This window comes from Myotis daubentonii, chromosome 1 (genome assembly GCF_963259705.1).
Source record: "Myotis daubentonii chromosome 1, mMyoDau2.1, whole genome shotgun sequence".
NCBI lineage: Eukaryota > Metazoa > Chordata > Mammalia > Chiroptera > Vespertilionidae > Myotis > Myotis daubentonii.
The window spans coordinates 49,716,982-49,744,696 of record NC_081840.1 but is presented as its reverse complement, the minus strand read 5'-3'; the positions used below and the strand labels follow the sequence as shown (position 1 = coordinate 49,744,696).

Below are 27,715 nucleotides of genomic sequence, written 5' to 3'. Positions count from 1 at the left end.
CTGGAAGGTTGTTTGGCTGTCTGGTCTAACTAGCATATTACCTTTTTATTATTGTAGGTAGGTTTTGGTTACAAAAATATGCAACTTTTCTATGGTACAAAATTGCTGTGTACCCCTCCCTTACCCCTCTCACCCCATAACACCAATACCCTCAAGTACACAGGAAATCCCAGGAGGCTTCTGGGAGCAGCAGTTTTCTGCACCTTCCTCCCACCCAAATCTTTTTGTTGTTGTTGTTGTTAATCCTCACCCAAGGATATTTTTCCATTGACTTTTTAGGGAAAGTGTAAGAGAGAGGGAAAGACAGAGAGAAACATCAAAGTGAAAGAAACACATTGATTGGTTGCCTTCTGCATGAACCCTGACCAGGGCCTGGGCCGGAGAGGAGCCTGCAACCAAGGTACGTGCCCTTGACTGAAATCGAACCCAGGACCCTTTGGTCTGCAGGCCAATGCTCTATCCACTGAGCCAAACTGGCCAGAGATCACCTGAATCTTTTAAAAAGTTGGTACAACATGTCCATAAAGTCATCCATCCCTTCCAGAGTCTCCAACAACCATTTCAGCCCCCTAAATCTGAGGGAGATAAATTTATAAACCACTTTAGGTGTATGTGGGGAACCATAAATATCAGGCTTGAGTCCTGAGGGCTAGAATTTCCTGGCCCATTAAGCTTGTCACCAGGTGGAGAGCTGTTAATAGTTGATTGCAAGCTATATGAAGATAACCACTCGGCCAGGGGTTAAGAATGTGTAGCCCTGATCAGAGAGGGGGTCCCTTGGCTGGGCTCTATCACTCCACTCACCAATCCGTCCCTCCCTCCTCTGAGCTCAGTGCTTGCTAGGTCGTTATTACGTGTTTCCTGTGCACGATTGCAGGCTGCCTTTCTCCTCCCTAGAATAAAAGGCTGGGAGACACATGGAGGGAACAGGAGAGTTGCAATGAGGCAGACATGGGTTTAAATCCTTGCTCTGCCATGTGTAACTATAAAACCATGCACAAGTTATTTTGCTCATCTTAGCTCCACCCTTTCAGATCGTAAAATTAGTAAAGATAATTAATAGTGTAGGAGAGGTATAACTAGGGCCAATAGGTAGAGATTGTACGAAGATAGATTTCCTGCTTAGTGGAGAGAACTTTCTAAAAAACAGATTGTCTCGAAAATAGAATGGGCTGCCTTGAAAAGAAATGAGAAAGTAAGTACCCTCTCCTGCAGGGTTGTGCACAGACTGGATACTGACAGAGGGTCCTGGGAGCAGATGGGAGTTCACTCTGGCTCCTGCAAATTTCCCTGCTAATCTTGAAATTCCAGGATTCTCTGCTTTGCATATGTGTCCTTCCAGAAAAGCTGAGATAAAGCCTCTCAAAATCCCCAAAGGAGAAGACAAGCAGAAATGACATTATTTTTTCCCCCCATTTTCATTTTCTTTCTAGAAAACTAATCCCTCCCATGTTTTTTCCCCCTCCATTCAATTACCTGCCAGAGAATCCCATTTTCGCTGAGTGTACAGAACACATTTAACCGTTTTTGAAACACTTAACATGGAACAAAAACTACATGGCTATAAGTTTTAATTACTTCCCACCACACACATGGTTTGGTTTTTAGAAAAACCTAAATTCTCTATGCTGCCTCTTGCTCTCCTTCTCTCCACTGTCTCCATGTCTGAGGAGCCCAGCAGTGCTCTCCCAGCTGCTCTCCTGCTGACTGAGCCATGACACCTGCCAATAAAAGTGATGACAGGCTCTGATGTTCACCCAGGTTTCCAACAACAGGGTTCACTTCGTAATCACCAGAGGTCGGCCGGTAAGCATGAGCTGAGTGATGTTGGATTTCCTTACCTGAGATGCTACACGGAGGGCTTTCGTTTCGACAGGTTATGAACCACTTTGAAAGTGAGTTTTTTTTAGCTTCTCAGGGGAAATGACCTGTGAGCCTGCAGACAAATCCCAATGGATCAGGCGAAGACCAAACCCCTGTTAGAGTGTTTGAGTTGCTTGGGAAATTGGCTGCCCTCTGTGAATCCTGGATCCAGGGTCATCCTCGGGGAGAGTGTGTGCATGTGCATTTGAGCATGCCCAGGACGTGAAGCAAATCAGAGGTGTATCTTACAAGATAGCACCTTCTGTTTGGCCTAAGCGACAGTCAACAGCTGTTTCAAAGGGGAGGCAGGCTGCCACCCTCATCCCGTCACAAAATGACTGTCATGGATTGCACACTGACCAGCCAGGTAGTGAGGCAGTGGCACTTGGACCCACACGCTTGGAATTGTGGATAGTACCAAGCGATTACATATATTTATATAATGTTTTATCCGATGTATACTCATCTTCTCACTTGAAGGCAGCACTTCATAGCTTCTCTTTGGCATATCTGAATTGTCAGTATCACTAGCTCTCACACTTGGAGGCCATTATGGAGTAAAATAAAGGCGACTTGAAAAAAGGCACTGCGACGCTACGACAATTGATCTGATAACCAAGAGGGCTACTAAGTCACTAATGGGCAGGTAGTGTCTACAGTGTAGATATGCCAGACAAAGGGGTGATTCACGTCCCAGAGCCGAGCTAGATGGCCGAGAGTTCATCACACAACTTAGAACGGCGTATTGTTTATTTCTGGAATTTTTTCATTTAATATTTCTGGACTGCTGTTGACCTCAGGTAACTGAAACCTGGGAAAACAAAACCGTGGATTGGGGGCTACTGGACTATCATCTCCATTTTACAGAGGAAGCTCGGGAAGATTCTGTAGCCTGCCCACAGCCACGTTCCTCTCAGGAGGTGGTAGAGGGAGAAGCTGCCCATGGTAGCCCTCGGAGGCCTCTGGGTTTGTTAGGAGAGTCCTTTTTTGTGACTTGCAATGAAGACTCTCATTATATCTGCCTCTCAGGCCCTGTGTTAGCCACTTTGTCTCTTTTATTTTTTGCCTCTGATATTATATTTCTTGCTGTTTGTGCCAGATTCCTCCCTCTCCAAGTTGGTTCTCTTAGTTGCCTGATGTTATAATTCATGCTTCAGATATCCTAGGGCATCAGTTTTCCTGTTGGAACTCCAAAACTACAAAGAACTTGAGGGACAATTACAATCTCAACAAGAGCATGAATTCTACCAGGAGACCCCAACCTTCCCAGCCGCGTGGCTGTCCTTCCTCTCCCACACAGGCTGCCTCCTTGGACAGTTGGGATTGAGACTGTCTATCATTTTCATCAAAGAAGCTGCGGAATGAAGGCTTGTTGACTGAAGTTTCTCACAGGCGAAGGACAGAGAAGGCTTAGTTCTTGCCTTTGCAAATAAAGGTTCTGATCTTTTCACACTGAAATATGGACAATGCCACAGTTTAGATAGATAGCCTAACATGTTTGATGGTAGAGTTAATGTCCTGTTTTCAAGGTAGAGTTTTATAGGAGGGAAGATTTATTTTTCCCCTTGACACAATGCGAATTGAACAGGCATTTCCTCCCATATTATATTTTATAACTTTATTTCTACCCAAACTATATGGCTGGAATAAAGCATCAAAAACCAACAAGCAGGCAAGCAAGCAAATGAAAACAAAACAACAACAAAAAACTTACCCCATTTTTTCCTTGCTAGGCAACTGGAAGCTAAGCATGTTGAGATGAGAGATGCTGCATACTTGGTTGCAGTGGGCTGCAAAGGGTCTCTTGTCCCCCCCCCCAAGATGTCCACATCCTAACCTCCGGAGCCTGGGACTATGTTATTTCAGATGGAAAAGTGCGTTTTGCAGGTGTGATTAAGTTAAGGATTGTCAGATGGGGAGATTATTCTGGATTATCCTGGTGGGCTCAATGTAATAACAAGGATCCTCATAAGAAGTGGGCAGGAGGGTCAAAGACACAGAAGGTGATATGACTATGGAAGCAGAGAGAGAAAGAGAGTCGAAGATGCCATGTTGCTGGTTTTGAAGACCGAGAAAGGGCCACGAGGCAAAGAATACAGGTGACTCTAAAGCTGGGAAAATCAGGAAGCAGGCTCCCTCCTAGAGCCTCTAGAGCAGTGGTTCTCAACCTTCCTAATGCCACGACCCTTCAATACAGTTCCTCATGTTTTGGTGACCCCCAACCATAAGATTATTTTCGTTGCTACTTCATAACTGTAATTTTGCTACTGTTATGAATCATAATGTAAATATCTGATATGCAGGATGTATTTTCATTATTACAAATTGAACATAATTAAAGCATAGTGATTAATCAGAAAAACAATATGTAATTATATATGTGTTTTCCGATGGTCTTAGGCGACCCCTGTGAAAGGGTCGTTCGACCCCCAAAGGGGTCGAGACCCACAGGTTGAGAACCACTGCTCTAGAGGGAACTAGTCCTGCTGACTCCCTGATTTTTAACTCCCTGAAACAGTGAAACAGATTTAGAACTTTTGACCTCCAGAACTTTAAGAGATTACATTTTTGTTGATTCATATGCCAAATTTGTGATAGAAGCAACAGAAAATAATAAGGTTGCTTACCATTTGTTACATCTCTTATGTCCAGCCTGTGCTTAACATACAATACAGATTCATAAATTAATATTTACTGAAAGGATTGAAAATGTAAAGGAAGAAAATCATGAGAACGAAAAGTACCCAATTCATGGCAACATTTTTTGCTTGAAAAAAAAAATTTCCCTATTTCTGAGGGTGAGAAGAACAGCTCTTTAAAGCCCGGCTGGGTGTATGATTACCCAGCTTTGTGTTGGCTCTCCAGGGCTAGCAAGGTCTTTCCTGGGGCAGGTGGGCGGGACCCCAAGCATGATAAACAGTATCTAGAGGCCAAGTGCTTTAAGAACACCTATCTAGTGCTTCCAGAGACTCAACCACCAGGGAGACAGGGAAGAAGAGGAGGCAGCATCTATACTGTACAATAGAACTAGCAAATAACAGCACCCTGAATGATGTCCAGTATATAGTAAACACTCGGCAAGGAAATGGTAGAATAAATGACATGCAGGGCCAGTGGATAAATGGGACTCCCTCACTCCCTTCCCGAATCCTTCTATATTAGAAGTCAATCCTCTACCTTCTCTGCCTTTTCTGCCTCCCTGAATGTTAATTTTAATAAGATTTTATTCACATAAACTAAAGAAGTGCACCCTCCAACCTCAGCCACAGACACACGTGCCTGTCCACATGCCACATGTATTTTGGGCACAGGACTGAAGACCATAGCTATATAGCTCACCTTTTCTGGGACCCTCTTGCTTGTTCAATTTTTACAAGCCTTTTAATTTAAAGGAAAATAAATTAAGCCATTCTGGCTGATTGAAGAATAGTTCCCCTAAGGAACTGAGCACTTAATGGTTAGATTAGTGATTTACAGTAACTTCTCATTCAGGATTCTTTTAGATTTATCATAGAGGTAAAACCAATACACGACCAAACTGGAGAAATGTAAGTGATTCATTTTTGAGATGTAGGAACAGAGAAAAATTAATGATAAACACTGAACTCCAGATCTTCCAATCCATACAGTCATAATTTTAGGAAGGGCGTAACCTTGGGGATCATCTAGTCCTGTTTCCTCACTCTGCAGATGAGGAAAACCGAGGCCCAGATAGCCTTGTGATCACACAGGCTGGGAAACAGCAGGCTCAGGACCAGGGCCCAGGCCTTCTGATTCCCGAATCCTGTGCATCCCCAAGTGCTTTCTCTCATTACATGATGGTACAAGAAGTAAATAGACACCAATCTTGCCTTCAAGTGCTTACACTCTAACATCGGAGATAACACATGTAGATAAAACCATCAGGACACCAAGTAAACAGGTAAACTCCATAAAAGAGGTACGGATTTAAAATGAATCTTTAAATCACTGATCCCTGAAATTTTTTCATTTTTAAAAAAATAATCATCATCAAACTTGTGAAATAGCAAATTTCCTCCTTTTTTCCAATATTCCTTTAAACCAAGCACTTGGACCATAACTTAGTTAAAGATTTCACCACACATGCTATTTGAGTATCTGATTTGAAAAGTAAACAACAAAGCCAGACCACGCGATGCATGTTGGATGAAATCTTCTGGGAAGGTGTCCCCGACTGCCCAGGGAAGCCAAACCAAATGTGGCACCAGGTCAAAAAGGAAGGAAGAGTGAAGGAGAAATCCATTGACCACCCCCCCAGGAGGCAAGAGGCCCTCTCCTCCCCATGAGTCGTGGCTGCCTCTAATATAACAATCACACGCTCAAGCTGTGATAGAGGAAAGCTCTGGTTTGGAACTCAGCTGCAAAGCATTAGGAAAGAGCGATGATTACCCACTCGAGACTCTCTTTTTGGATAATCAGAAGAATAGAAAGACCATTGGATAGTGCGATTTGTGAGAAATATGGGTCATGTGTCAGCAGCCCTAGCTGCTTGCAGAATTGGCTCTGTGGGTTGGCACATGGCACCGTACATACTAGAAACCACAAGTCTCTAGAGTTTCCTGAACAAAGTAAAAGGCCTTGTCTACGGATTGCCAGGTTGGAGGTTGGCTCATGAAAGAAGCCCATAGGTGACCTCCAGGGCTACCTGTGCATTTCCTACTCCTCATTCTCCTTGTCCTCCTCCTGCTCCTGCCGCTGTCCCCTCCTTCTCTTCTCATTTTCAATATGGGCATCTTCCTGGGTCGAACTGTGGCTTCTGTCAACCCCCAGAGGAAACAGGCCCTCTCCATGACAACTATCGGCAAGCAGCGTTGGACAGTGGGACAAACCATATTTCCAGGAACACAACGCAGGGAAGCTCATTCTATTACTCCGTGGAGGAGCTACCAACCTTCTCCTAACAAAGTTGGGTCGTGCCGCATTTGCAGGCCCAGAGGAAAAACAACCTCCGCCCCCCACCCCCCGCCCCGTTATTAACAACAAAACCAATTCTTGAGAAGCTGAGCCCAAAGGGAGACCTTTTAAGAACTTCTCCTTGGGAACCTGCGATGGAAACAAAGTACTTCCCTGGTCTCATCTGTCCAATCTTAGACTCCCCTATGGATTCTTATCTTGAATTCCAAGTTAAGCAGATGTCTTTCAGAAGGCATAATTGGAGACAAAAAGGAAAAGATGAAATGAGTTTTTCAAATCCCCAGGATTAAGTATACCCTGGACAGATAAATGAGCTACGCTTTAATACTGCACTTTCGTTTATCTCCGGCCTGGAACGTTCTCTCAGCTCTTCCTGCACGCTCTGTCACACTCCTTAGCTAGGTCTTCACTGGAGGTGATTTCCAGGAGCCCCCAGTGGGAGGCAGGTCCCATTCAGCTCTTCCCTTAGCACTTGTATCCAAAGCACTTAGATTAGGCATTTGTGTACTTTTCTGTCTCTGCCTCCTCCCCAAAAGGGAGTGGTGATGGTGATAGATTCTACATTTTCTCTATCCACCCTACCTTCCACATACGAGGAGGTCAGTAAAGTCAGGAGTATTCCTAAATGAGTACATGAAATCTGTATTTCTTGGGCCTCCAGCAGACAAGGGGCTCCAGAATCCTAAGCAATGAACAGGAGAACGAGAGAGGAGCAAACCCAGTGGGTTCTCTCCCCACCAACCATACCAACAGGGCAAGGTCCTCTGACTCTATTTCCAGTTTCCATCTACTTGTATAACAATGCTTTTAGGACCCAGAGGCGTGCTCTTTATAAAACTCTTAAAAACACTGGGGGTACAAATTATAAATTGCCAATCTGATCCTCTACCTTTTGTTGTTGTTAATCCTCACCCGAGGATATTTTTCCATTGATTTTTTTTTTTTTTTTAGAGAGAGAGTGGAAGGAAGGGCGAGAGAAACATCGATGTGAGAGACACACACAGATTTGTTACCTCCCACATGCGCCTGATGTAGGGCCGGAGATTGAGCCTGCAACCATGATATATGCCCTTGACCAGAATTGAACCTGGGACTCTTCCATCCCTGGCCGGATGCTCTATCCACTGAGCCAAACTGGCTAGGGTTGATCCTCTACTTTATCACAATGAGTTGCTACTAAGTATAGTTTAAAAAAAAAGTGAAAATTCATCAGTGAAGCTTGTACTTATAAGTTTCTGGCCACAAATGCTAAACAGGACCCATCTTTCCATTTGGAGAAAAACGATTGTGATGTTTGGAATTTCAGCTTAACTACAAAAGGCCTGGGGCAAGGCAGTAGAGAAGTGGATGACGGTCCTTGCAGAGTCACTTGGCCGAGTGTATCCTCCTGTCAGCCCAGCGTGTCATTGGAGCGTATCGACCTGTCCCCGACAGAAAGTCTATGGAAGGCAGAGGAACAGGAACACGCCGCAGACCTGCTGCAGAACACTAACAAGAACAGAATTAAAAATGATCACTTCTGGGACTTATCACACAACTTGGAAATGGTGCTCAATAAAGGAAAAGATAATTTGGGGCCACAGTGCTTGGAATGAACACCTGACACGCAGTCACTGGTCTGGATTTAGAAAACTGCTTTGATCCCCAGAGAGGAGGTGGTTAATGAGTATTTTAAAGGATGAGATGGAGGTAGCATGACAGCGTCAAAAAGGCTACTGGTTTCCAAGGGTTCCAGGCTTCCTTCCACTTCCCTCAAAGCAAGTGGAACAGATCTTGAACAAGACACTTTATACCTTCCTGAGAAATGTCTTTGTCTCGACCATGGGAGGCGGGGCCACCAGATTCACGCTCTGGTCCACTCCATGCTGAAATCGGGGCCTCTACGACCATAACTTTGAAAAGAATGAAAAAAACAAGGACGACTAATGCCCCCTCTCTTCTGCCTAGCTGGAATGAAGGTGGGGAAGCTTTATTATAAAAAGGTGAATTTTCTCGAATGTATGCTAACAATCAATCAGAATTTTTATAGCAATGTAGTTGAAGAGATCACTATCAACTCCCTGAGGTTGATAGGCTTATTGGTCAAACTCCAAGGTAAAAAGAATCATCTTAGAAATCACAGACAAGAAGGTAAAGAAAAGTTAATCTATTAAACATTTCAACTTTATAAAAAATTGAATAGTATAACACATTTCATGCACTCCCCCTCCATCCCCTAATGAAACGCTATTTTTGCCATTCTGGCTTCACCTCTTCCCAGTCCCACTGAATACATTTTTTTTTCCTGAACATATAAAAGTAAATCTCACATATCTTGTCATTTCACACACAACTACTTCAGTTTTTGTCTATAACATAAAGATTTTTAAAAAACAACCATTATGCCATTATTACATCTGACAATATTTAAAAAAATAATTCAAATGAACTAAAATACCAGCCCATATTCAAATTTCATCAGTCATCTAGAATATTTTTTTCCAGTTTTTAGCTTGAATTAATATCTAAACAAGGGCAGAGGTGAGACCAATTTCACCCCATTCACAATCCTTTGTCTTTTAAATATTTCTGTTAGAGGCGAACACTGCTTAGACACAATGTATCTGGTACACACAAAAATGGGAAGGCCAACTGCACTGCTACTAAATAGCTCGTTACTTGAAAGGTCTGAGCCTGTGAATCAGATACAAATGTAGTTAAAGTGTCAGAACTGGAAAAATGTCAAGTAATTGTTTTCGCAAATGCATAGATGATTCAGGCAACTTTAACCGCATGCTTTAAAGATGTTTTGTTAAACTTCCTCATATTCCCAGGAAGAAAACATCCCATAAAAAGCTGAATTTCCTAGACCGTACAGCCGCCCTAGAGCACACGGAGCATTTTCAGGTGTAGCTTCTTCCACACTTCAAAAAAGAGGCATCTGACTGAAGGGGCGACTAGGGGGGCAGCCTCGTAAACAGGACCCTGAGCTCTAACCTGTCACAGTCTCAGCCTTTGGGAAGGCAGCCGGGGAACAGTTTCTCCATTCAGCTTCCACGAGGCCTCTCTGCTGCTGTGACTCATAGAAAGACTGTTTTATAACACCGGCCTGTGTTTTGTAACACACACTGAAACACACAAAAATAAGACTGTGCAGAAACCCGAACCAAACCCTGCATCTGGGCACCGGTACCAAGATCTGAAGATGTCAGGGTGGCTATTTAATCCCGATAAAGTGGGCAAGGCCTCATGCCTTTCCTTGGCACGGACGTGGAGGCTTCCTGCCTGCTGCACATGCCCCCAGGAGGAGCAACCGTGAGTTGAATTTTCTGAAAACAGAAGCATTTTCAGACTTGTGTTTTCCTGGACAGCTGCCTGGTGGCTGTAATGCATAATAAGGGCGTGTAATTGACAGTAATGTGAATCACTCACTGAAATTCTGGGCAAAAAAGAATTTTTTTTTTAAATAAGGAGTTATTTTTTTTTTCCCAGGAAAAAATTAAGGAGCAAAGTCATCCTGTCCATTGAAAACAGCAATTACTTTACATTTCAGCTCATTAGCTACCTTTGTAGAAAAAAATCACTATAATTTGCAGTAACTCCCAGCATGTGTTGTAAAGAGGAGTGATTGCACAATGCGTGCAATCGGATGGGTTGGGTCCGACGGATTCTGTGAAATGGCAAATTTAGATGGTTACTTGATACAGCATACATGGGATTCCTCTCCCAAGAGCGCGTTACAGGAGCTACTGTCCTCTCCCAATGATTTGGCCACTTGAAAAGCTGCTATCTGTCAGGACCTTGTAATTATTATGGTAATAACCAGGGCAGACTGATGGAGCTACTGATGGCAATGGGCAGCCTCAGAATTCCTTTCACTGGGGCTCAGACACAGGGAGCTGCACAATAATGGCTGGGGATTTTCCCAGGTAGGAGCTGGTGGAACCATGGAAGCTTTTAGATCAGGTCAAGGGCTTCTCTATTAACTGTCTTTGAATAAGGGAAAGAACCATCTGAATTAACTTCACAATCCATCTGAAAGGGGCCCCTCTTTTCCAGGGCAGAGGCACAGAAACTCAGCCCTGGAAAGCCGTGGAGATTGGATTCCATGGAGATAAACCCTGACTCTATCTGGGCTCTGCAGGGTCAGATGTTTGTCTGAGCCTTTGGCATCGGTGAGACTAGAAAGCCCGTGTTCAAGTCTGCGAGGTGCCTCGAGCTGCTGGCCGTGGAGGGAACAGGGGCATTCCGAACCCCGAACATCTCAGAAACACAGGAAGAAACACTTGGGGCTTTGGAATGTTGGGATGGTGTTGAGGAGAGATACTCTGAACCAAGGAGGAGTCGAAACTCTGAGCTCTTTCTCTCCTTATTATACTCCAGTTTGGGTTGATTTTGTCAGGTGGGATCTCTCATTCTTAGAAGTCAAATTGAAGTAAAATTTCAGGAAATCAGAGGTTCCATCAAGGTTTTGAGAAAGGGAATGAAAATTCATTCTGTCTTCATCACGAATTACCACCAAGAAGCTGTTTCTTTTTTTTTTTTTTAATATTTTTATTGATTTTTTACAGAGAGGAAGGGAGAGGGATAGAGAGTTAGAAACATTGATGAGAGAGAAACATCTATCAGCTGCCTCCTGCACACCCTCTACTGGGGATGTGCCCGCAACCAAGGTACATGCTCTTGACCGGAATCGAACCAGGGACGATGCTCTATCCACTGAGCCAAACCGGTTAGAGCAAGAAGCTATTTCTTATATGACAACAGTTGGGAACAGGATGATTGGCTCATGGTTCTCCTCTCCACCACTCATCTGCAACTGAACTCCAAGTCCATCTAGTAATTGCTAACAGGCAAAATGAGGTGGGAGTCCCATCAGCTGCTAAAAAGGGAGACGTTATGTATGTAGGTAAACCCTGGAAAATATTTCAGATGCTGTATCTCAATTATAAGACAAGAGCAGACTGTCAGAATCTGAAAAGTAGCATGTGATATGTATAACTAGTCCCCCTTGCAAGCATTCTCTTTGTTCCTTTATGAACTCATTTGACATGAGCCCAAAGAGTTGGAAATGTGTTATTTCTTTTCTTAATTGAGAAAAATGTGTTAAGTCTCAGGAATGTCCATGTGTGGAAAAATAAAACATTATATGGAGTTGCACACACATATGATTTATAATGCACATATCCAAGACCAGAAATTCTAACGAAGAACCTTATTCAACAGAAAAAATTTTTTTTTTCTTCAGCATTTGCAATTCTGGTATACCATAATGCTGAGGCCAAGCATATATTTTATTAGTTTAAATCCTAGCTAAGCAATAAAATGTGTGTTGCTTCAAATAAAGAAAACATGCTTTTTCACAAAAGTTAAATTTAATGTCCATGGTGGGCCCCCTGTGGTGATGTTGTGGTGTGCCCCCCAGACCCCTCCCTTCGGGACTGAGGCCCTTGTTCCCCCTGGAACCTTGGCTGTTGACTACCCATGGCTCACCCCTGAAATGTTCCTGTAGCTGAGAGAAGCCGCACTGTCCCAGACTGCCCCTCCCTTGGGGCAGCTGGCACCCAGTGGCTAGTTGATGTAGAGTGAAATATCCAGCCCTCTTGCCTTGATTTGGGACATCTCTCAAGAATGATTCCCACCTCTGATCTCTCTGTGGCATCTGCTGAATTCAGGCTGCCCCTGTTGGCAGTATAATTTCTCCTTCTGCCCAGTCTAGCTGCCTTTGTCTCTTGGAGGTGCTGTTCTTAAGAGCACCCTCACTCAACTTTCTGTGTGCAGATCTGAGTCCTAGAGCCTATTCTCTGGGGACTCATTCTAAGATATCCGTTTATTTAAAGATACTTTAGTGGAATGACTAATTAGGATTAATGATAAATTTTAGATAAGAATATGGTAGAACTTCACTTTACTTAGTGTGAGGGACACCCAGCCATGCTGTATGCCAACAGCATTGGTTCCGTAAGTTTTTTGAGTCTAGAATCGCACGGTGAACTCACTTAATGGTGATCACATAAGAAGCTTCATGATGAAGTTTTACTATTACATTACTATAGATGAATCATGGACAGTATGTAGACCCTTTGGCCATATGCAGGCTGTTAGAAATTGGCTCTTCCATGTTTTAGGGGTAGAGCAACCCAATCTTCTATAATCTTCCTTATAAGTGACACTCTGGGATAGAATGAACAAGAACTCACTGACCGTTAAGTAGTAGCTTAAGCATCAGGAGAGTCTGTAAGGATGGGACCCATATTGGTCATTTTGTTCATTAGAAACCTAACTTAAGAGAAACACATCAATAGAATCTCAGGTAAAACACTTTAGGGCAATAAAAACATATCCTCTTACATGATACTGTTTCCCAGTGGCTCCCATAATGAAAATGAGAACATTTCCCCATCTCTCAAATCACCCCAATTATACACAGAATTAGGTAACTTCTTCCACAAATCAGGTCCTGGAGGGTTCTTTGATTTAGAGATATCAGTCAGAACTATTTTTATGGGGGGGGGGCGTGTAGGGGAATGGGATAGTGGTATGTATGTATGTATGTATGTATGTATGTGTGATGGTGTAACAATTTTTCCTTTTTCAACCTGAAAACCATAGTTTGAGCTGCCTTCTAGGACAGTTTCTACTCTAATTGCACTTTTTTGTGTGAAAACTGCAGCACAACATGAAGACAGCACCTCCACTGTATTTTTGAAGACTCCCATCTGCAAAGGAAAGGGATGAAAGAGGCTATGAGAGATGATGCTTCTATCAAAAATCAACTCCAGAGTCCCCAAAGATCGTCCTCCTTGATCCTGTTCTCATTTAGCTTGCTAATAGATGCCTAATGAGAGAAGAATTATTGTGACGCTGAGAAACCTAGGATTTAAGTTTCATATGAAGAGATGGACTTTGCATTAGAGGCAAAGGGCATTTATTCTCCTATTATAATAATTCCAAAGTGATTTTTGACCTTGGAGATAAAAAAAAAAAAATTAGTGTAAAGATAGAATTGGTTAGGTCATCGCCTAAGGGGGCATAAAAGGCCACCAGGAAATAAATTAAAATGAAAATAGATTCTTTTATTGGGTCACATCTCATCCTCTCATTTGTAAGCAAGGTTTCCACTCAAGAATGGATGGATACCGCAGGGGATAATTTTGTTCCTCTTGTTTTGAATGAAGAAAAAGTTACAAACAAAAGGAGGGAGGAAGCTGCATATGCAGCTTAAAAGACAGAGGGTTCCATGGAAGAGCAGGCAGAAGCCATTGTTGGGAGCACTACTGACGACTGGGCAGTAGTTTTGAAGTCATTGGCCCCTGCTAAGTTGAGGAAACATGCTTACATTCAAGTCCAGACCTGCATGCAATGCCATTTGTTCTGACTTGGAACACATCAATGTCAGATTTTTCCAGATTTCCCCTGAAGATCCAGTAACTAATCTAGGATGATCAGAACATCTACTTCCCAAATTGCTTAATATGTAAGGATCACTTTTTCCTCTACAGATCAGACAAATACAGGGCATTTCCCTTGATAGAATATGCCCTCCATTGCTGGAAAAATTGGCCAATTCTTTTCTCTGGTAGGTAGTTTTCTCTTTTACATGTAAATAGATGCCAATGAGCACTGAAAATGTCTCTTGTTTACTCTATAAATTTGATTATCTGGTTTATAAAATCTAGTATTGATAATGCAAACTCAGAAAAATAATCCACTCTTCATCTTTAGAATGATTGGCAGGTATTGTTAAACCTGTTGGATGGGATTCTGACTTAAATCTTACAAACTGCTAAAGGAAACTTCAAAGCAATCCATCCTAAACCTCAGCATACATGTGGCACATTGCCAGACATCCAGAAGCCCTTTGAGCTGTAGTATTGGTTTCCAAAAAAATACAGTACAAATCTCACCATATAGTTTTAAATAATTAACCTCTGTTTTCCTTACAGCTGTTAACCATGGGAAGATGATTATTTTTCCTTAGACTCAAATGTGCAAGAAGAGTGTCTGGTCATACAATTGTGTATGTACACACATACACATACACGTATTTAAAATCTACAGATATTAAAAGAGCCCATAGTAGATACCAACCACCTGCTAAGCCCAAAAGATACAAAGATAATTAAAGCATATTTAGTGGGACAAAGCTACACACACAACAACTATTCTACAAGGCATTTTCTGTACTGTCACCTTAACAATGTGTGTGGGTGGAGGACCTGCAGCAATGAACAAGGTAGGGTTGGAGAAGGCTTTGTGTGGCAGGTGCTATTGGTGTCGGCCTTTAGTGGAGCAGTAAGACTTCTACAGGTGCAGTAGTTGGTGAAGGGCATTCTAAGACAGAGGTGCAGGAGAAGCAAAGGCACTGGGGTATGCCCATGCACAGAATCTTCCAGGAACCGGTCACCAAGGATGGTAAAGACTTAGTAGAAGTCAAGGAGAGAGAGCTCTGGGAAGACAAAGATCAGAGTGTGGAGGGCCTCAAGGGCTATACTAAGAAGGTTGGACTCCTCAGGCAATGGAAAACCCTAGACAGTTAATAAGGAAGTGGAATAATAAGGTCCTGCTGACTGTGAAATTCCAGAGCAGGCAATCCTGTTTCTTTTCCTTTTCTTTTGATCTGGGGGAGGGAAGAGCGGGAACTGCTGAAGGGGAAAGTGTTTTTTTTCCTGTGCCGGGTCTCAGAGATCAGAATCTAGCCTAGGTGTGTTCTCAGCACACACGGACGCTTAGCACCACTAGGCCAGACTCCGATCTCGGCACTACATGCTCACAGTGGGCCCTCTTGCCATCGGTGCTCTGCGACAGTCACACAACAGAGCAGGAGTGCCGAGCCGCACCTTGAGTGCTCTGCAGATTTACTGCCTGATAAGTCTTTACGTCAAAAAAAATATTTCAAGCTAACGCTGTCGCTAACAACTTTATATGGTTTGTTGTTTCCTGAGTTGCCTGGCCACTGGGAGACCAAGTCTGAAGGAGATGTTTCCAGCGGGGAGTCTCCCTGACAACGGTTCTATCATTTTTTTCTGTTAAATATACCAGCATCCTGAAGCCCTACTCGAGCCCCAAAGCCAAGCTGATGATGTGAGCAACAACACGCTGATATTTTTCTCTTACTTGCCTACCCTTTGGGAAACTCTTTGGGTTTATACGGTGCCTAGATAGCAAAGGATGCAATACTCATTTTTTATTATTTGATTCCTCTTCATGACAGACCCTTGTGGCAGGCAGGGAGTTAGTTTGCAGGTAGGATAAATCCAGGACCAAAGAGATGAAATAACTGGAAATCATTGCTTTGATGCCATCAGGGGCAGACCTAGCAATAGCATTCCTCGGTCACCGCTCTCCGGGGAGGCCCGACAGCCTTGTTCCCACCGCAGATTTAAATGTCCCCAATCCATGGAGATCAATTTGCCTCCTGAGCCCGAATGACAAGCTAAACTACCAATAATGCCTTGCTCCGGGTTTTAAGCGACATAATCAACCGGAGTGGGACTTGTGTCATTTAGACTTTGTCTCCTTAAAAATCAAGAGTAACAGTGGTAAGAGAGAAGTTTTTAACAAGGAGGAAAACCCTAGACAGTTGTCTCTAAGATTCTTCGCCACGGCTTCAAGGACAACCAGGAAAAGAGCTGCTATTTGAGGCAACTTCATTATAAAATCATTTTTAATAAGCAATCTTAACAAAGAGAGGGAATACTCTTGTGGAGAAACCCTCCAGGGACCCAGAGGCTGCCCAGTTAAGTTATTAGGAAGTTTCACACAAGGGACCAAACAGCTATTTCATTGGCCTCGGGGGACAGAGTTTAGTTTTCGCCTGTTCTCTAGAGGCGCTGGTGTTATCCCATCTACCAACAGCACAGGCTGGTAACAATCAATTATCCTGATGCCCCACTTGGTGAGGGAAAGTGGCTTTGCAGTTTTGTCGACACAAAAAAGACACGGTGTAAGAGAGACAGATAAATTAACGCGATACAGTTCATTATATTCTGAAGACTTTTATGAACGTGCAGCCAATGAAAATGCCTCCAACAGACCTTCGTGTCCTTTCAGGGACACAACAGCAAATCATTCTTGGAAAATTAAGAAATACCAGCAAAGAGAAAAGGAAGTGTAATTATCCTTGTTCAGTTGTGTGAGGGACATAATTCTTTGATGAGAAAATAATAAGCACCGCCGTTTACTTCACCTGCCTAAGGTGTGAACAAGATTGGAATTTGGGGCTCAAGTTTTAGAGAGTTAAGTGTGGCTGAGTTTAAAAGGGTTGGGAAGGCACAGACTCCTAATGCATTACAGTAGCCTCCAGCCAATTAGCAGTACAAATGAAAGAAAGCAAGAAGAACCATTAGCCACGTAGTTCAAGGTGCATATGTATTTTCTGAGTTTCACTGCTCATTTCATCCTTCTGAATTTGATGAGATGGCAAGGACTGGTCTTACAGTTGGACCTTAAAACTGGGGAGATGGAGAAAAAGTGAAATACTCTTTCTCTATAATAATCAGAACAGCCTTCCCTTTTTGGACCAGCTCTTACCTGCTCAATTAGTGCATTTTCTATACAGTTAATCAGAGGAAAGGCCAGAGAAGAGCTTCCATCTACAGATACAAATTCTGTCTGAGTTCAGAGAAGGGGCTGGAGTATGGAACTTCTTAGGCATGTAACTAAATGGCAGTGGCAATAAAAACATTGTTTACAGGTCACTGTGTTTTCCACACACATTCTGTGGCTTTGCATTGGTGATGAGTTAAAGACCAAACCTTAATTCTGTTCTTCACGTCTTTTCTTTTCCTTGTTAATACTCTCCTCTAGTCAGACAGGCCTTCACCATCATCCTCCAAGCCCTCCACGGATCCACCCGATCACACCTAATCCTTCTTACCCTTCCGGATCAAGCTCAGCTCACCACGAGTGTCCCAGCTCAGAGAGCTCACCACGAGTGTCCCAGCTCAGAGGGACAGCCCACCTCCAATCACAACCCTGCATTTTCCCGCAGTTCTTTCTTCTCCTCTGATGAAGACTAAACCAGTGGAGAGGGAGGATTATGCATTAAACTTTCTACAGTACATGGTGCCTAACACAGGGCTAAGCACAGAGGAGGGGATGGAAATGCTAAGCTAAGAAAATCTTTCTGACCCCAGCCCTGTTCTCTTTCCACAGGAACTGGCTGTGGTCTGCTGTCCAGCCTTCCTTCCCTACAGCCCTGTCCTATAGGTATCCAGATTATCACCATATCATCTCCTCTAAAAAAAATCTATAATAATAAAAGCATAATATGCAAATTGACCAAACAGCCGAACAGTGGAATGACCATCCAGATGACCTTCTGGATGACCTTCTGGATGAAGGTGGGGCTGAGAGGGCCGGGGCAGGTGGGGCTGCGAGGGCCAAGCCCCTTGCACGAATTTCATGCACTGGGCCTCTAGATTTGAATAAAGGATTTATAGATTAAGTCTCTTTCCCTGAATCCAAACCTTAATTTTGCTCATTCTAGCATTTTCTACTCCTTAATATGCCTTCTAATTATTATGCATGGCTGTTAATTATTTAGGGCATGAGGAGCTGGAATCGATGTCTAGGTGATCAACAAAGTAAAACAGGGGAATGCTATCACTCCTATCTAGGAAAATAGTTTCCCCAGAGGTGGAATGAAGAGAATTCCACTGTAAGGAATCTTGGGCAGGCAAAGGAAAAAGGGTAATTGAATAGCTTGGAAATAAAACCTTAGTCACTCTACAGATACTGACATCGGTTATATCAAAAGGACCATGGGACTACATATACACTAGAGTTAGTGTAAAAATGTGTCATGTAAGTTATAGAGAAAGTGAATTCAGACTAATAACGTTCTTCATATTTCAAACAATTTGGCACCCCTGCTTCTCCTACGTTTTTATTCCTTTGGCTGCAAAGAGAGAAGCTGATGTAACTGCAAAGCCAGTCAGTCCTAAATTCAGGTGTGCTTAATCATACTCAAAGCCTAGATATTTAATTCGCTTATGTGCCCTTTGGATATGAATTTCAGTTCCCTAGGCATTTTTTAGCTTTGATGGTTTTGTTTGTTTTTGGTTAGGTTTCAAGAAACCACAGTATCCTGAATCATATCACCTCTTAGTGGCAATGAATTATCAAGTTGGTCTGACAAACGAATAATGCCCACATTTATTATAAATCTCATGAATGTCCACTGAAGGCTACGTTGCGGTGGAAAATTGCTGTAAGAAACATACATTACTGTTAGCATGGGAAACACAACTACCTTAGAAGCAGAAATAGCCACTTTGAACTATATTTTTATTATGAAATTAGTTGAGTTGTATGAACAGTGACATTATGTGGATCCCTGTTCTTTCATGAATTAGGTTAGATTGTTATAAAGATAAGTAACGATCATTGTAAAGTAAGAAGGTTGCATAGTTTTGAGTAGACTACCTTGTTTAAATAAACGTTTTTATGTAGTGGGAATAACCTCCCCCTTTCTTATAATCAGTTGGTTCACCACACTTTGAAGCCTTCATAGGTGAATAGTTGTGTGGTACAGTCAACTATGAGAATGACTGTGTTGCGCTTGGCTTTCTTCTTTTATTTTAGAATGGAAAGACCACTCTAAAGAATAAAGTTCTTTGTTGAAGCATTGAGGCTCTGTGGCTTGGCTTTAAATCCTGGCTCCACCACATACTAGCTAGTTGTAGGACACTGGGCCCCAGTTTTCATTTATAGAGTGGGGATAGTAGCAATTACCTATCGCACAAGATTGTGGTAAAGATTAAATAAATGAATGCTTATAAAGTGCTTAGAAAAGCATCTAGCACTCAGTAAGTGCTCCCAAACTATTACCCAATGTTGATATTGGAGATAATGGTGTGGCACTTATGTACATGCAAGGAGTCACCCTACTCTATTTTGGGTCCTGGCCCTGCCCATTACCAGCTGGATGGGTTTGGAAATTTTTTCACTTCTCTAAGTTACTGATCTCTCAGATAAATGTTCTCATCTAAAATGGGGGTGCATGCAGTACAAAGCTCACGGAGCTGATGAGAAAATTGAATGAGGTCACGCATAGAAAGCACTAAACGTCATGCCTGGATTATTAGACGTCCAGCTCTTCTTTAAAGATCAACCCAACTGTGTGTAAGAGTTTCATTAAATCTATAATAAATCTATCAAGTATACGACAGTACGTGGTAGGCTAGCCACTTCTGTTTTCTCCCTAGTAGTGGTCATTGATTTTGAAGAGCCATTCTCACCATCTCAACACACCCTTTTAAACCCTTGTTATGAAATCAGAAAACAAATACTTTTTGTCCAAGTTCAATTCATGAATCTGAAGTCTACTAACAGAGCAAACTTGAATCAGCTGGATGCTCTGATGGAAACATTTAGTTAACTATTCTTGTTTTTTTTTATTTTTTTTATTTTTATTTTTTTAATGGAATTCACAGATTGTCACCATAAACTGTGGGTTGTAATACTATGTGAAACTTCTACCTTGGAAGAACTGACTGGCAGGGCCAAGCGCAGTCCATTTATATCTTAATATGACGAGGCAGAGAAATCCTGTTAAGCTCAGGAGGACTTGGCTCTAGTCATACCGGCTGAGTCTAAACAAGGCAATATGTTTCCAGACAGTACAGAGGGATTTTTACTTCCTTGGACTAGTTGACTTTGAAGGGACTGAAGAGGCGTTACTCTGGGTAAAAATGGGTATAAATGAGCAGGAGGGATCATTTTTTTTTTTTTTTTTAGCACCCAAGGTTCAATCTTCCCCTTTCCCTTTAATGCTATTGTATGCTTGGATCAGAATCAGAATCCTGAAGGTTCTCTCTCTAATTTGTTTCTCCTCTCCACACTTCCAGCTTAGTCTGCTTTCCAGTGTGAACTGAATTTTCTGGAAATGGTACACTTGGTGTTTGTGTTTCAGATTGTTTTCTGTGACTATGTGCTCTTCCTCTTACCCCACCAAGTTCCCACCTTCAACCTTGAGGGCAAAGAACCTGTCAGCACACAGTAGTTCCTCAATAAACACTTGTCCATTGGTTAGTCCTCTAAGAGGCCAAAAAGCCCATCCCCAGGCAAGCTTAATGTCTGGGATGGCCAGCGGCCTTAGCAAGCTAAGAAATCAATCCTCTGGCTCCTTTATGAGCTTTTGGCTTCTCTCTTTTGCTGACTGTTTGTGAATGGGTAGAGAGGATCTGGACGAGAGCCTACTAAAAGAACTTCAGAGTGGCTTCTTCTCAGGTCTGTCCTAATAAACACCCAGCCAGCAATTGGAATTATAATTGCTGTGAGTCACGCCATGAGTCACATGGGTTGTCATGGCAACCTATTAACTATACAACCAAAGCACCTTCCATTAGCTTTGCCAAGAATGGTTCTTGAGTTTTCCTGGACTGTGAAAATAATGTGGGTGAGCCCCAAGTTTGGGTTGCTAAGAGTTTACAATAAAAAGGAATGGCCTCAAGGAAAGTAAAAGAACATGAGAAAATATAGTTATTCTTGTTCTTGGACCTCCTGAGTAAATGACAACAATGGTGACAAATTGTTGGGTTGGTTTTATGATATCAACAAATGCCCAAGGAGAGAAGGTTGATGCCTCGAAGCCAAGTTCCTCTAACTCAAATTCAAAGCCGAGTCTCTAGGGGTAAAAAGTGAATATGTTAATCTATTCTACTTTAAACTGTTGCAATCAACACTTTTCATTGTTACAGATATAAAAGATTATTTCTCAAAGAACTATCCTGTTTCTTTTCAAAAATATTTTTACTATTGAGGACTAAATCTCTTTATAAATAATAAATAATACAGTATTTTAATTTTATATTTTAGGGAGTAGCCTGCTACAGTCAAACAAAATGTACTAATTTACCTTTTAATGGCAATTTATGTTAAAATTAAAATATTTTGGAGTGTTTGGAAGCACATTTTATTTTGTTATTTATTGGGGAAAAGTGACATTAAATTGGAAAAAAGGACACATTTTCATGACTGCTTCCTGAATAACCTGCAGTTTCTGCATGTTTGTAAGTGCCTGCTTCTGAATATGGAAGAAAGCAAGCAGAACAGACTAAAACAGGAAGAATAAGGGATATAAACAAGGATGAGAGCACAAGGAAGTAATGATGATCTGTTGCTTCTGGAAGCCTACCAGGTATCTTAGTGATCTGTGATGGGCTGGCTGATATAATCCCTAAGGTTATGATCCACGATGCTAAACTTCCCAGTAGCTGGAAGCAGTTAAGATGATCTATTGCATTTTTCACTTCTTCTCCATATTTGTCATATTCTAACATTTTAGTGAATGTGGAATTATTGAAGTAGAATTAGATTAAGTAAGAAGTCAGGACCAATGACCAGTTGTCCTTGGCAAATAGGAAAAACCAAGATAGCAGTCGATTCCAAGAAAAAGATACTTCTCCACATGGTACTATTTCAGCAGGAAAGAGACCAGAACAAACTTGTGAAACACCATAGCAAAAACAATCCTGAAAGTGTCCAACCAAATACAGGTGCTATATAATCACCACAAAAATTGGATTGAAATTCTATATCACAGTATAAAATTTCTCTAGTATGTTACTATCCTATAAGTAATAACTCCCTTTTATGTTCCCACACCCAAAACCAACAGCAATATTTCCAATCAACAATTGAAGAACAGCAAAAATGTAAGAATTCCTTGACCAATTTGGTCCTGATGACTTGGTACTAGAAGCCCCAAAGCTTTGTCTTTTCCCACTGGTCAAGTAAAGTTAATGACAAACACAAAAGGTTCTCTTCTCAGGAACTCAGGAGAATGAGTTCTCCAAAGACCATGTTTATGGAGTCCTCTGAAGCTAATAATAAGATATCCTTTCCTGGGAATTTTTGGCTCAACTCTATTAAAACATATTTTTTTGAAAAGCAATACCTGTGCTTTCCAGGTAAAAAGGCGGCCTAAAATATTATCAGATGTCACAACTATTCAGGTTCATTTTGTAGTTCTTGCACCTCTGACTGGTGTACCTGTGAGCTGACACTCTGGTCTGATAATATATTCTACAACTGTACATGTTAATTTGTAAGTTGAACAATCTCTCTGTGAGGGCAGATTGAAAGTGCTAATGGGGGGTGACTTGAGCCGTTGATGATTATGTAGTCAAGCCTTGACCAAGGTTTCCAGAACCCTGGCTAAAAATGGAAGTTGTGAGACAGGACATAAATGAATTCATACACTTCACTGATAGTGAAACTTTTTGAAGAACAGATGTCAAGATGATTTAAGAGGAGCTGGAATTTAACATCTTAAGACAACTTATAGGCAAGTTTGGACAGTTCCGTTTTCAAGCAGAATCTGACAGATGCTAAAGAAGTCATTTAGGTGGCTGTTATTAGAGAAAGAAGTGGTTGATTTTCTTCCTCCTCACAAGTTGTGGGCCCTGTAGAGATGCTAAGATCAGAAATATGATGGGCTGTCTGCTGAGTGTGGTGACAAAAACAATCTCCACATTTAAGTGGCATAAGACTTTTACTAACACACAATTTGGACAATTCAATTTCTTCTTGGCATGTGCAAAGTTTTGTATCTATTCAGGTGCCATGCTTCCCAGCTTGACTTGCTGTTTTATTTTGGGCCCCCTTCCCCAAGTCATGAGAGTAAACATCAATGAAAAAACGAAGGTGATTTCTGATCTAAATCTTTCTGTCAACTTAATATTTGAATTACATAAAGGAAGCTTTATTTTAAGCCTTTCTACACTTACTTTATGCTTAATGTGTAAGAATTTCCCTGCTCATTTTCTTAGTCAAAAAGGCAATCAAAATCCACCCAGTTTGGCTGTATCTTGATAGCTGATGGAGTTAGTTAATTAAGCCTTTGCTGCAAGGCCAACCAAGTTTGTTGCCTCTTATCCAGGTTTTCATCACTAGCTACCAGTTTCATGCTGTCACCTAAATCCTCCCATGAATTTAAATCCAACCACAGGTGATTGTTTCTACAATAGACCAATGAAATTACTCAAGAATGACAATTCCTTGAAGATCCTTATGGATGGACAGTCTATATATTAATGAAAACCTACAGTCTCTGTCTCACTGGTAGTTGAGGAGGACTCTTGGTATCCAATGGAGCTGAACTAGTGGTTCTGTTCACTTATCCAAGAGCCAAGTCACAATGCAAATAGTTAGTGGCTTTCTGTATATTGCCAAGTGGCCAGGAGTCCATACCCCAAACCACCAGAAACAGTAGGCACAATCATCCGCCCCTGTTTGGGAGAGGCCCAGGACTGAGCTAGCAGAAAGACTGAATTACTTACCACCTCTAGAGTGGGTCCCTCCAGGCCAGGGACGAGCTCATGGGCAAGGCTGTGCAAGGAAGCGCTCTGTACCATGCCTGCCCTGCGGATATACAGAGGACTTCAGTCTCCTGTACTGTCAATCTCTCAGTCATCATGAGCTCAATTATGCACCGACAACAGCAAGAACAACGACGACGATGACAACAAAACATCCCCCCAAAACTAAGGGCCACAGGCTACCCTGATGAAGGGACAGCCAACTGGAACTGTGTGTTGAAAGATGGAGGTGCTGCCCTGATCATGTGTCCATTACAGGCCTGACCTTTTCATTTTTCCTCAAACAAATATTCCACTGAAGCCCCTGGGAGAGCAATGTGGGGAGACTATAGGACTGGGCCCTAAAAGTAAGGCAACCATCTGATTTAGTGGGATTTCTTTTTGTTTGCTTTTTTGTTTGCTACAAATACAGATAGACAGACAGACAAACCCAAGAGCAGGTTTCAAGAATCAACTGAGGCACAAGATAAACTATTTTGAGGTTAAACAGATTTTTCCCCCCAAATGTTTCACAAGAAATCAAAAAAATTTAAAGTGTAATTAGGAAAAATTTGGGGACATGTCTTTGTCAGCCCTGTATTGTGCCATAAATATCTCCACTCCTTGCCTTAGAAGGATGCCCACACATATCTCATAGGTAGCACATATCTGTGGTCTAAAATAGTTATGGAATTCTAATGACGCTATTAATTCAAAGTCTAAATATGCTGGTCAAGTACAGTGAACGTTGACTGCCTGCATCAATGATGTATTCATTTCATCCCGAGGTTCAAAGCACAGTCAAACATTATTGCTCAGATTGAAAATCACAACACTTTACATTGACGTGAGTTGGTAAACTATGGTACGGTTTGAATGAAGGAAAATGATGAAAGCAGTTGAGCCTGAGAAGTGGGAATGAGTACAGAGTATAAATCCAGCGCACATTTCCACATCAAACTGCCGATGCCATTAACCAGGGCCCTTGGTGGCCACACTCATGGTCAAACAACAGCACCTATTCCCAGTCAGTATCTCTGCTCCACAGACACAAGTACAAGACGGCCTACATCGTGAACTAGTGGTGAGGAAAAGGAGACCAAAGTTTAAAAGAAAACAAGGTGATGTTTCCTAGAAACATAATTCTTCTAAGAAGGATCGAGGGTAAGAATGATAAGTAATTAACTGATCCTCCCAGCTAGATTTTATGATTTTTCTACAGCTTAATGGCTTAAATCACTAGAACTCATCAGAAAATGTCTGGACTCTTTTTAACACACACTCAGAACACACAGGTGGAAATGTACCCCTTCTAACCACTACAGGTAGAAAAATATGACCTCTGTTGACCATGGATCACAGCTGAAACATTAGTTTATACTTGAAGGGTCACAGCAGCCAGACATATGCGAATTCCAATTCTTCAGAAAACTTGGGACAAGAAAATAAAGCATTACTTACATGTATGCGTCTTCTTCGTCACTGAGATACCTAGAAGAGAGGAAATAATGACAAAGGTAAGAATGTGTCCTGTGTGTGCTTCTTGGAATGTACATCATGCACAGTCTATTCAGAAACACATTTTGTTCAGATGGTGATGCAGAAGCAGGATTAGCCTTACATGGCAACGTTACAGGACCTACCCCAGCGTAATGCAACCATGGATGACGGGGACAGTGAGCATCGGCTACTGTTGTAAGAGCTTCCGTGGTAAAAAGAAGTAGCACAGATAGTGCTTAAACAGGGTGAGAGAAGACTCTTATTTTTTTAAATTTTAAATAGGGGAGACAATCATCTTTATAGGCAGAGTGGGGAAGATTCAAGGCTCAAGAGAGTGATGCCAACCTACCCAGACAACAGAGCAATTAATTTGCTATGGCCATTGATTCTGTGTTTGCTTTTCAATGAACATGACTCTTCCTGCTCGCCTGAAGCTTCACTTTTAATGGTGAGGGAAAACATCCACAAAACGCACCTATCTGTTCATACTCGTTAGGGTCAGAAGGGGAATGACTTCACTGTACACGACACCGAAATGAACATGGACCGAATGACAACATGGACTCATGACTCAGCACCCTTGATGTTTCCAAGATCATTTACAGAGAGCAGGTGACAAAATGCAACCAAGCAAGATTAGGCACCTGAGACCACATAAAGATAACATGCACGTGTGCTCAGTGCCAACGGTGCTCTCTCTGTTTTAGAAGGACTCCATTTTGAACGCTTCCTGCTTCCTCCTTCTTGGAGGACATGCTTCACACCAAGTGGGCTCAAAGTCATAAAGCTCTTGAACACATTAGGCCTGTGACTAAGAACTGCGGTAAGCCTTGAATTTTTTTTCTTTCAAGTTATTAAGAGAGTTATTTAACCCTCCTCTGGAAAGTAAAAGTTGTTGAAAAATTTGGCACCCACATCAGACTTATCACTGAGCTATGGAACATATGGTACAGAGAAGAAATCTATTCTGAAAATCCACGGTAGACATTAAAAAAAAAAAGTTAGTTCCAAAGTCATACGCCAAGACCAAAATCACACACTTGTTCCCCCCACAACTTTCCAACGGGCTTACTTAGGGAAGCTGAAATTACATAGCCCAACTCAAATTCTCCCCACCCCCTTTTTATTGAGGAAAACGTAACTATTGTTTTTCATCGTGTTTGAGTTGGCGTGGCAAAGTGAAGTTAGAACTGACTGCAAAGAGCCTTGAAGGCTCTCTCTCCCACAAGGGAACGGAAACAGTGTTCCAGAAGTTTGTGAAATAAGCATGGTCACGGGAAGGGAAGTTCCCTCAACAGCAACCGCGAGTGGAGTCTAAAATCTGAGTACAATTTGCAGCTCCAGCTCATGACACCAGCGCCCACAAATTGATACATTAGTGCTCTTTCAGCATTATGAGAGCTCTGTGTGTACCTTCCTCAGGAAAGAATGCTTTCTGTAAAATCACTTTGAAGAGAAAGTGCTTATGCCGTCGCTCCTGATTATTCAGAGCCTCCACACAATTGGATTTAACACAGCCCAAGACAGACCTATCTATATTCGCTGAGTGTGGGACTATTTTCTCCTGACGCCCAAAGGCCTGATGAAAATACCACTGCTTTGACTTTTCTACTTAAATGTGTTATACAGCGTGATGCAGTGTTCTCATCAAATATTTCCATGATGATTACACTGATAATAGATTTAGAGACTCTTTCCAGGAACGCTGCCTGCTCTTTGAAATCACAGTCGCACGGAGCTGAAACGTCTCATCTCTGTCCCTGGGAGAAAGCATGACTTCAGCAACAACATGAACTCGGTCCCTCAGTTTTGTGTAACTGCCAATTAATAGTCAATAGAAATAATCAGGGGAGACACCTGTATTAGAGTTGCCAGATTTAACAGATAAGAAACAGGATCCCCAGTAAAATTTGAATTTCAGGTACCAATTTAGTGTTCATCTAAAGTTCCGATTTAACTGGGCAACCCGAACCTATACAAATACAATGTGAATTTTATCTAGTATATACAATGAATAATATACCAATCAATAAACATATTTTTTTATAGAGAAAGGGTTAAAAAACACACTCCTCTCACAAAAGAAATATATTTTCTTAAATGTATCACAGCTCCTGAATATGGAGATAGGA

General features: G+C 41.9%; 1 protein-coding gene across 1 annotated transcript in view; it reads right to left on the bottom strand.

The window, feature by feature from the left end:
- The window catches only part of RORA (RAR related orphan receptor A), a 734,689-nt gene that overhangs the window by 159,089 nt on the left and 547,885 nt on the right, over nucleotides 1–27,715 (bottom strand). Inside the window, exon 3 of the mRNA XM_059699570.1 lies at nucleotides 25,545–25,574. Within this exon, the coding sequence (XP_059555553.1) occupies nucleotides 25,545–25,574 (30 nt within the window). The remainder of the gene's footprint in view (nucleotides 1–25,544; nucleotides 25,575–27,715) is intronic.